At 38.1% G+C, this 11,107-nt stretch overlaps 1 protein-coding gene across 1 annotated transcript; it reads right to left on the reverse strand.

Annotated features, from left to right (window-relative positions):
- Window positions 1-957: 957 nt before the first annotated feature.
- On the reverse strand, window positions 958-9,613 carry slc22a5 (solute carrier family 22 member 5). Its single transcript, XM_075487289.1, has 10 exons — window positions 8,702-9,613; window positions 8,503-8,606; window positions 8,008-8,162; window positions 7,727-7,898; window positions 7,499-7,625; window positions 6,805-6,899; window positions 6,427-6,641; window positions 3,172-3,354; window positions 2,863-2,998; window positions 958-1,315 (listed from the first exon to the last, which is right to left on the reverse strand). The coding sequence occupies exons 1-10, from the start codon at window positions 9,089-9,091 to the stop codon at window positions 1,213-1,215; spliced, it is 1,680 nt and encodes a 559-aa protein (XP_075343404.1). The 5' UTR covers window positions 9,092-9,613; the 3' UTR covers window positions 958-1,212.
- Window positions 9,614-11,107: the final 1,494 nt, after the last annotated feature.

Below are 11,107 nucleotides of genomic sequence, written 5' to 3' on the forward strand. Positions count from 1 at the left end.
AAAGAAAACAACACAGTTTTAGACTTAGAAACACCCTAGTAATGAACAAGTGTTGAACATATGATAAAGACGTAACAGGTGAAGGAAGGATAAATCATTTAAGGAACTCTGAAAAAGATGGTAAATCATTTCCAAGAACAGATAAAACAGTAATGAACGCTGTATTTTTCAGGAACTCACGAGTCGTTTATTGCAGTTTCACAGTTTAGAGATAGAGATTAGAGTTCAAATGTGGCTGTTCATAAACTAATTCAGAGAACCAAAGTCCTGAGAGGCAGCAAACCAGGACTCATGATTTTGACAAGAACAAGAAGACAGCCTTGGAATAGAGCAGCAGACAGGCACCTGGACAGCATTTAACTATAATAACTGTTCACCATATGTGGTTTATTTAAAACATTGTCTAACTATTTCCCAGTGTAACACAGCTGTCTGTGTCTTATATTATTCATTGAATTGTGATAGTAATGACTTCTTAATTTGAACACGTTACTGGAATCTTATTTTCTATCACGATGAAGAATCGACATTACTCCCAAAAGTGTTAAGTTGTCCCTTTTTGTCATGGAGGAGACCCAGTAGTCTTCTAGTGACAATTAATACAGCATTATTCAGGTCTTTCAACCTGCAGGAATATCAATCCGCAATCCAGTGCTTGAATTCCAAACATAACTTTAAGATTTGGATTAACTTGTTTTCTCCCCCACTGGCTTATGTACATCATGTTGTACATGTCAACTAGTGAGACCTCCTGGTAGACAAAGTTTGTTACCTACTAACAAAGTTAGGCTACATATTTACACCTGTTTCCAGTCTTGATGCTAAACTAGGCTGACCAACAGTTTGTGTTAGCTGGGATTTATTAGAAAGTTAAATGACTGAAGCGGTCTCTTCACTGGGAACAACAACAATATATCTGATACTAAATATGAAAAAATAAGGAGGTTCTCTATTAAGAATGTTTTCATGTTTATTTTTTAATGACACATATTCGACAAAAATTTGTGACCCATCAGATAAAATGCATTTCAATCTCATACAAAATGTTTTATTGGATTTCTCCTGGTAACATTATAGACAATGTGTTGAATTAACAAACATCAACTGAGTAAAAATAACAAAAACAGTTCTGAGCAAAGCACTTCTGGATCCCGAATAATAATTTTTCACATTCATTTTCAGATCTTAGCAAAAGAAAGGGATCAAATACAACTATGTGAGAGTCTGCACTTCAGATTTTCCCTCATGTGAAATGGGTGTGTTGCGTGTTGCTCCATTCTGAAAATATTTCCTCTCTTTGGACCCACAACATAACCTGCAACAGAGAAAGTACTGTTAAAAAGGCCATATTAAAAGCACATTAAATACTGTAAATGGCAGATGACATTTATACCTTCTTTTTGACCGCTTTATTCTATCTTCATCGCTCACATGTTGTAATTATTTCTTAGTTTGAAGGTAACCAACATGAAATACTGTTCTTGATTTGTTCAGGAGAAAACAAATGCCAAGTTCCCACCTGATGACCCCAATGACATGTTGGTCAGCAGTGCTCACTGATCTATATAGGGATTCTAGGGAATTATTCACTGAGTCTGGTCCTTTTTTTTTTTCTCTGGCACAAGTTTCTTGTGTTTACCTTAAATCAGTGGTTCCCAAACTACGGCCCACAGGCCACATCCGGCCCACCTAAACAATTGGAGTGGCCCACTTAACAATCCCAAACAATCCCTCTAAACATGGCCCATTTTTTTAAATGGTATTTTCCTATTATAAAATATCCGCACTTGATTATTAAGGTTGGCATTCCAATTAAGATTTACCTTATTTACGAATTATTTACAGTTGTAGCTAATTTTGACTCCCCCCACACACACACACAATGATATATTCCAACTTGACTTTGCTTGTGATCAACGGTCAAGTGCTCGCGGGCGAGGCGAGCCAACGAAAGAAAAGCAGAAAACAAAATGTCGAAACGGAAAATAGATTCGGAGTGTAGAGTTTTTAAACAGCAGTGAACAAATTAATATTTTTTTGTCCAGTGCAAGGAAAAGGGTGTTTGCCTAATCTGCAAGGAGACAGTGGCGGTGTTTAAAGAATTCAACATTCGCCGGCACTATGAAAGTCGCCACAGAGGGCAGTATGCTAGCTTGCACGGTCAAGTGAGGAGAGACAAGGTGGCCAAGCTGCCCAGCAGAGTACAATGCTACGCGAAACACAGACAAACCTGTCATTCGTTCGGGCCAGCTTCACGGTAGCTAAACTGATTGCAAGCTATGGAAAGTCGTTCAGTGATGGGGAGTTCATTAAGAAGTGTTTGAATGCTGTCCGGACAAAAAAGATGCCCTGAACGCAGTTAGTCTGTCCGCATCTACAGTAACCAGGCGAATAGAAGAAATGGGACATGATGTACATATCCAGCTAAAAGAAAAAGCTAAAGATTTTGAGTGTTTTACATTGGCAATGGATGAGAGCAATGACATGCAGGACACAGCACAACTGCTGATTTTTATTCGGGGAGTTAATTCAAATTTTGTGTGTCCGAGGAGCTGGCAGCTCTACAAAGTCTCACGGATACTACGACAGGAGAGGATATTTTTTGTAAAGTACGCCAAACGATGGAAGAGTTGGGTTTAGACTGGTCTACGCTGGCTACGCATAAGATTGCTCGACTTAATGATTTAAGGCTTAAATCATTTAGTCGAGCAATCTTATGCGTAGACTTTAAATATATATATATTTCTTTCCCTGTACAGCACTTTGAAGGACATAACCCACTGCAATATTATAACCCCATCTGGCTAGTTTAGTGCGTTAGCCGCATACAGTCAAGTTTGAGTTTAAGGAAAATGCACATACCCTTGACATTCTTGCATCTGCTCCACTGTTTCTGGAAGATCTTTATTCAGTGTCTCTGGTAGGAAAACATTGACCACAGAGGAGGCGATTGTGAGACTTCCCATCAAAATATAAGGTAGAACCTTATTATATGTACCTGTGAATAACAAAGAAGCAAAAGTCTGTTTTAGTAAATGGCATGGTTTCCCTTCAGTACAGATGAGCTGAAATGACATACTGAGTTCTTCATATGTGCAGAGAATTTTGTTCTTTCATGACATTGCATTGAATATGCAGTATCTCTACAAGAAATACAGCACATTCAAGTACCTAAATAGATGACATAAGGAGCTGTGATACTGCCAATGCGAGCAGCAGAAGAGCACATTCCCATGCCAACATTCCTTAGTACAGTGGGGTAGATCTCAGCGGTGTAGATGTACACAGTGCTGAAGGCCATGGTGAAGCCGAACTTCCCAGTCATTTCCAGTGCCAGAGCAACATAATGAAGGCCTGAGGTGGAAAGACAGAGTAAACAGTTTTATATTTCATTTCTGTTCTTTTGACATGAGTAAACTGATGGAAACTTATATAAAAAAAAAAACTGACAAAAAAAAGAAAGAGTCAAAGCAAACAAAACTAATCCTTTTATCTGAGCCTAAAGACAGTGAAGTGTTTTCTGATCAACTTGATGACCCAGAAGACTTCAGAATGCACCCCAACCCACCACCATATCCAGATCCTCTCCCTCCAATGCCTACTTGACAGGCCACCTTCATGCTTACCTGCCTCTCCACCAATCAAGGTCCACATGATGAAGCACCCAGGCTTCTCGAAGAAATCAGATCAGCGACATAATCTTTTTCTCCAGGTGTTTAACCATTTTGGACCAAAGGAATGCAGTTAAAGACAGCATTCTTGAATAACTACAAACCAGAGATCAGTGGTTTAATAAAAAAGTTAAATAAAATAAAAAAAATCTGATGAGATGTTAAACAGCGAACTTGCATCAGATCAAACATTATGCAGTACATGCAGAGGAAATGTAGCAAGATAAACATCAGACGCTTGGTAAGAAATCAGGCTCATATGATGTGGAATTACAAAATGAAGACTGTGATTAGACACATTTGTGTTCTTCAGCTTCTGTCTTGTTTCTGAGGGGATCACTTTGGAAATTGTAGCCAGAGGGCTGGAGACTGATGCAAGGGTGAGGACTGTGGTTGTTACATCTGTGGGAAAAAACTTAGGACAAAATAGTTCTAACATCCTATGAACAACATATTGAAAATCAATAGAAGTGGAATAGCTTTCATAAATGTATTCTCTTAACATTCTTCTGAATTTTTCCCCTTGTTTTTTTGTTATTTTCAAAATAAACGGTGGATTAATGAGAACATGGCTTCACTTTTTAAATGTACCTTCTCATGTGAGCTGAAACTGCTATTTGGAGTCTGTCTGACCTTTATGTTAATTTAGATAGCATTAGTCGTACTCATAATATAAAATGGATTGCAGCTGTGCTGGGTACAGAATGCTCTCATAATTAGGGACATTCTGATGCTTTGTATATCATACACACAAGGATAAACATGGAATGTTTGCTTGCTTATGTATATTAGGTGTATGATCTAAGCATTCTTTGAAGCTTCTGCCATAGAACTGACTTTTGTGTTATTCTGTGCCATATAATGTAGAATAAAAAAACTTAACCAAAGAACTTCCTGGTTGATTTATTTCAATTAACTAACAAAAAGTCAGCAACGTTCTCATCTCGATTTAACTTATTATAATATGCCACTCAGTCTTTACATTAAAAACACTGACAGGTGAACTTTTTGCCTTGTTTCAATGCAATGTTCAAAAAGCCTAAATCTTTGACTCAACCTCCAAATTCTCTAGCTCTAAATCCACACAAGCATCCATGAGATAAAGTAGAGCAAAGCCATCCAGACCCACAAGAACCAAAAGCTCTACAGCCATCATGCCAGAATGCAACATCACAAATTTAGCATACCAAGATTCATGCCCAGGGTCAGCTACCTGTTTGGTTGGTCACTAGAACACTAAATTCTCAAACTTATGGCTGTTTTGACAGAGACAGAGTGGACAGAGGTACAAACACCTGTCACAACATCTCAGTATACCAGGTGCTACCTTTAATGTTATTTTAAAGGTTGGAGACACATGGCCTAAATCTAGGCCAATTGGTCTACGATTGTCGGTGATTAGTTGCTATGTGCAAATGCTTCAAAGATGTGATTTGTGAGGCTTGGAGACATCCTAGATTCCCACAAAATAATAACTGCTTGATATTTTTGAGAGGTTGATAAAAGGAAGAGATGTTCTGTGAGCCGCTAGCGGGGACCAATAGCTCATTACAGTGAGAAGGAACAGGAGAGGTAGAAGATTGGGAGAAGAATTCAACAAAGAAACATACAAAAAAAGGACTCAGGACAGGACTGTACAGGAAACTGTACAGAATTTGGTTGAACTTTAGCAAGAAAGCACATACCCCTTAGATATGTTCAGCATGCAATGTCATGTCAGATCTGAGTTAAAGAAGATGTGGAGAGAGTGGTCTTTTTTTGAGGGACTCCATAAAATACTTGTAAGTTGCCATTGTCTTGCCTGCAGCAGACAGCAGTCGAGAGCTCTTCACTTGGAGAATCAGAGGCATTCCTGGAAAATGACTAAACCTAAAAGCTACTCAGAATGGTTCTACCAGAAGGTAAAACAACTCAAACCAAAAATATATCATAGCGCTTCAAGCGATGGCTATATTGTAGTATATATTAGTATATATTTAAGTATCCGATGGAGAAATTAAAAAATCAATTTGATCTACCACAATTTAGCATCAGCTTGTTCTGCTATGAACTTTTTTTCTTATGTTTGAGCAGTTGTAGATTGCAAGAAGTTTCCTTTTCTGGTGGTCCCGTTCTGAGTAACTTTTAGCTCTAACTCGCCTGTTGGAAAACCATCTAATTCTCCAGAATGCACCGCTGCCTCCTACAACTAAAATACTGACTTCCCATAAGTCCTCTGAATAACCATATTTTAATGAAAAGATAAAAACGTAACTATATACACAGAATTGATTAAATGAGGAAAGTTTATCTCCAATCTAGAGATGAGAAAAAAGAAAATTATCATGTCTTTTCTGTATTTAACCAAATGAAATGTAATATATTTTAATTAATACATTGGTCTACTCAGAGAATGTGCTAGTAATATATTTACCATATTTCTGAAAATTTCTGATAATTTCACCTGACTTAGCTTGCTCGTCTGTAGAGCCATTATAGCTTCTAAGGTGTACTTATTTGAAACTGTTATTTCAGACACTCATGGCAAGCTATATATTGCCAATTTCAGAAAATACTGCATTTAAATACATGATCTTGAAGTATATAGCTATATTTCAATACTTCTATTCCACAGCATTTTAGAGTAAATGTTAAAAGACATATGACCAGGCCTAAAAATTATATGCATTCCTAAAGATTAAACCACACAGCAGCAGTAATAGGTTGTGAATGATATGTTGTGTATGCTGGTATGGAGCGATAAAAGAAGTCTCACTGTCAGGGATGAACTGGATGAGCAGCAGAACTCCCCCTCCGATGGTGAGGAATGTTGACAGCAGTGCTCTTCTTGGGCATTTCCTCAGTAGCAAAGTTGAAACAATGTATCCAGGAACTTCACTAAGAGCTGATAAAAAACAGTTCATGAAGGGGTTGCCACTCAGGTTTGAGGTGTTTAGGGACAAACCAAAATACCCAATGTTTATTGCCATCCTGGAAAGACAAAAACAACATCAGAATTAAAGGCATGTGCACTTTTTTTTTTATTACCAAATAAATGATGAAGGATGAATGTTTATATGATACATGGTGCTTCCTTTTTATGTGTGTTTAAAATTGTGATAGACAACAATTACTTTATGTCTACCACACTCACCACAAAAGGAGACACATCAGTGTGATGCATCTAATGTTCTTGGATTTCAGAATATCAAGCATGGTGTACTTCCTGCTTGGAGACCTTTCTTGTATCTAAAACCACAGTGAGAAAATGATGATCCAGTTTGCACACGTTCACACAGAATTTCTCAAATATATCATGATCTGTTTTGTTTATTGGGCAATTGATGAATACGTGAACAGATTTAGCAGATGGGATTATGTATGATTTTTTCTCCACAAATGATGGAATGATGCTCAATTCCAATTTGTAATTAAAGTTTTCAGCATCAAGAAAACATGCGGAGACACACCACCCAAGTTTCTGTCATCGGTTCTTAAAGGCGAATTAAGTAGCATTTCATTTTCTGTTTTATTGGAACTTTTTTGGTAATTCAAGGAGACAGGAGTACTTTTGAGTCAGCTTTGATTCAGTCTACTTATACACAGATTCATTGGGAGGATAAAACCCTCCAAGTGAGCCAGTAAAACAATTCCAAGAAGTCTCAGGAGTAACATTTTTATATTTGAATACTGGTTATAGAACACTCGTTATAATCAGTCACATTAAGAAATAACATTTGTGTTTCCAATTATGAGAAATCCTCAATGTCAAACTACAGGTTAAAATCAATTAGTTTTAGGTTCATACTTGCATAGAATGAATAACAGTGTTGATACAGAAGCCTCACCTCAGACTCTTTAAAGATTACAGGTGGTGCCTCAACTTTATTTTTCCTTGCAGCGTCTCTCACAATGACCTCAGCCTCTGCCACTCTGCCCTGAGTAATCAGCCATCGAGGAGATTCTGAGATGAACCTGCAACATCGAAGTTTTTGTTTGTTTTTAAACTGTGTATGACAATGGGAGCGTTACTTGAATATAAGCTGAAAAATCAGTAGATTTTAGAGGAAACATACCACCACAATGGGATGTACACCACAGAGGTTGCAGATAGAACAGCAAGCAGAGTCCTCCATTCTCTGATGCCATATGCAATCCATGGTAGTGTCATATAACCAATGCAATAAAACAGGAAGGCCCCGAGCGTTGTGAAGAGAACTCGCATGGTTTTACTCAACACTTCTGTACCTGTCCAACATAAAAGCATGGTGTTCAGTCATGGCCATGTGACCTAAAGCTATGAGTGAGCAAAGAGTAAAAGCCATACCTGTGTGTTGGAGTAATTTACAATGCTTACCTAGTACAAATGCTGAAATGTAGATGGATATCTGAGAAGCTCCAATAAAAAGGAACATGATACAGAACATCCGCCATGAATGAGAGAATGACTGAAGCAGGACTGACAGACACTGGGCCCCAAGAGACATGAAAATCACCTTCTTCCTCCCAAACCTGAAGTAAAAAGACAGTGTATTTAGAAAATAGAATGAAATACACATTTCTTGCATTGAGGAACAATGCTACAACAAGGAATTTTAATAACATGGCAGCTGGCCTGCATTCAAGAAAGAGCTTACTGAGGAGGACCATGCTGAAGAGAAAACAGCTCAGTCTAGATGTAACAAATCTGATTTTCCCTGACAAAACATGCATCTTCATCAACAGCAGATGGGGCTGTTGCCTTTGAAGGCAGCTAACCGAACACCAGTAACAGAATGACAGACCTGTGCTCTAAAGAGTGCTTTTCAGAGTAACTAAATTGATAACTGAAGTGATAATAAGGAGGAAATACCTGTCAGAAAGCTGTCCTGATATCAGGGACCCAAAAAGGTATCCCACAAAAAGAGTTGAGGATGCAAATGGAACTTTCCACTGGTTGTCACAAACAAGGTCCCACTGTGAGAGATACGAAAGATGGGATTTTTGAACAAAAAATAAAGGGGAAAAAGCAGCAGAGCTTTTAATGGACATAAATTAACTTCCATACAAACCTCAGTGACTATAGTGGATTGGTAGATCTCCTTGCTGTATGTCCATCCATCTAAACATCCCTCCTGCTGCAGACTGGTGAGATTAACATCCCCTCCAGGAATATATCCTTCTGCAGAAAGATTTCTAACCACATCCAGCCTATATCTGCTGCATTGGCTCTGAACCTCCTCACCATCCTCTATCGTGAAGGGGATGATGGCATTTCTCCACTCCTCTGTCAGATTGACATCTGGAATGAGACAGTGGTGTTTCGGAGCTGCTCCAGCAAAGATAATGTAAAGTCCATTGAATCCAGTAGACACAAAAACTGTATTAAGGAGGAAGAATGTGGTCCAGAAATAAGGACCTGTTTGTCCCAGAAATGCAGTGTCTTCATCATAGTCTCCCATTCTATGTAAAAATGCCCTCACTGGTCTTCAGAGTAAAGTTCCTCTTAAAGTCCTCAATGCAGTACTGAAGGTGTAGGGTTGAGCTCTCTTTGGGGTAGGATGAACAGATCCCTCGGTGGGACGGAGTCACATTTAAAGAATTTCCAATTCCAGTCCTCAGAGAGTATTAAACCCCCTTTAAAAAGAATAACTGAGAAACTCTAACAGTAAAGGCTTGTTTACGGACCCTCTCTTAAAAGCAGACAAAGGAGAAAATTTATCTAAGATTACAGAATGAAAGACCACTCACTCAGTGATTTGATTGAGTGGAACTAAAATAAACTAAGGTTTCAGAGAGGCCAGTCTACTGTACTGTTGGCACACAGCCCCCCTGCACTACTGTGGTATTTTCTCTAAACAGCATTCCACACTTTTAAATACTCCAAAGAAGCCCTCGTGCCTGTACTCTAAATGTTGCTAAGTAGTATTAAGACTCCTATTGGAGTATTTTTGGACACACTGTGGACACAGGCATGCCTTTATGGAAAGTTCAGCAGAAACTGTATCAACAGTGTATGTTTGTTTTTACTATCTTAAAGATAACACAACCAATCCATGTAAAACTACACTTGGGTTTAAAGTAGAAAGACTTTTAAAGTCTCTACATATTCTCTACTTGGTCATTGTGTGCACTGATGTTTGCATATATATTTCCTTAATTGACCCTAAAAATGTGATGTGTGCATGTTACACTCAGTGCTTACAGGTATTTCTGCTCAAACAGACTGATACTCTGGGCTGTGACGTAACAAACTGCCCCCTGTGCTGCAGCCACTGCAGCTGACTGCCTTTCATTGTAAACTTCAACTGAATACAGCTTCACTCTACATGTGTTGTGTTTGCAGGATTAAATAGTTTATAAAGAGTGTTGGCCTTGTTGGTGTAGCATACCTCCATACTACTGGGAGATTTAGTCAAACTCTATTTACTGCCTGAGCACAAAGCCATATAATATAGCAAAAAAGAAAGAAAAGAAAAAGATCTCACTATATTTATGAATGAGATGCACTCATATACCTTTCTTATGAAAAACTAGGTGCTTTTATCCTGATGGTTGTCTCTTGTTCGATATCTCTTGCCCAACTCTTTTTAATAGAGCAAGTTCACCCACAGTCTGCGGTATTGGTTCTATTATAAGAAAATGCTAATAATGTCAAATTTTAATTGCGTGGATAAAATAAATTTCTATTGGCTTTAAATGGCTTTTCAAGGTCTCGCCTTTTAGGGCATAAGGCTTCAAATACTTCCACAATTGTTCTGATTGCTGAGACCGTCCTACTTACCAAAACATGCCCATATGTTATCTGTTCATGCAGGCAACAGACCTACGATTGCGTTCAATGAATACACATGAATACACAGCCTCGAGTGGCTGTATGGAAGAACTGCATTAAAGTGCAAAAATGGAGTCTACAAAGGCAACATAAAAAATAAAAAAAAAATCATTTTTGTCATAACCATGATCATGGTTCTTTTAACCCTGACAATATTTTTCTGATTTCTAATTCTAACCAAGTGATGTTATTCCCTAAAGTCAACCAAAAAGAGACATTTTGTCATAAGGTGTTTTGTTTAAATGTGATCAAGGCAGCCACCAAAATGGTATCTTCGGGTCAATTGCATTGTAAATAGAATGTCTTTATTTTTGTTGCCTAAATCCAACTGGAATGGGACAAAAGTGGTTTAGTAAAGCAATGTTGTGTCACTGACTGAATGGAAAATAAAAACAAGCATTGGTGTCGATCTCATTTTACATGAAGGCAAATGGTTGAAAGCGCTCTGCACAAGTACCCCATCAAACTCCCCTGCTTCCTTTTTATGGGAACTTTGTGGTTTCTAAAATGAAAGACTTCTGCTTCGATGTGGAGATGCTTAGATAAGGTGTATAACCCTCCTGCCAGTTATTGGGGTCTACTTTAAATAATTGGTTGTATCTAAAGTAATGAACACTGACCTATGTGGCCATATCAATTGTAG

This window comes from Odontesthes bonariensis, chromosome 16 (genome assembly GCF_027942865.1).
Source record: "Odontesthes bonariensis isolate fOdoBon6 chromosome 16, fOdoBon6.hap1, whole genome shotgun sequence".
NCBI lineage: Eukaryota > Metazoa > Chordata > Actinopteri > Atheriniformes > Atherinopsidae > Odontesthes > Odontesthes bonariensis.

Bases quoted from the DNA above. Each gene is read 5' to 3' on its own strand.
- slc22a5 (XM_075487289.1), bottom strand. From the start codon at position 9,091: ATGGGAGACTATGATGAAGACACTGCATTTCTGGGACAAACAGGTCCT. The intron at 8,607-8,701 runs GTTTGTATGGAA...TATCTCTCACAG, and splicing joins AATCCACTATAGTCACTGAG to TGGGACCTTGTTTGTGACAA. The intron at 3,355-6,426 runs GTGAGACTTCTT...TTTCCACCTCAG, and splicing joins CATCCAGTTCATCCCTGACA to GCCTTCATTATGTTGCTCTG.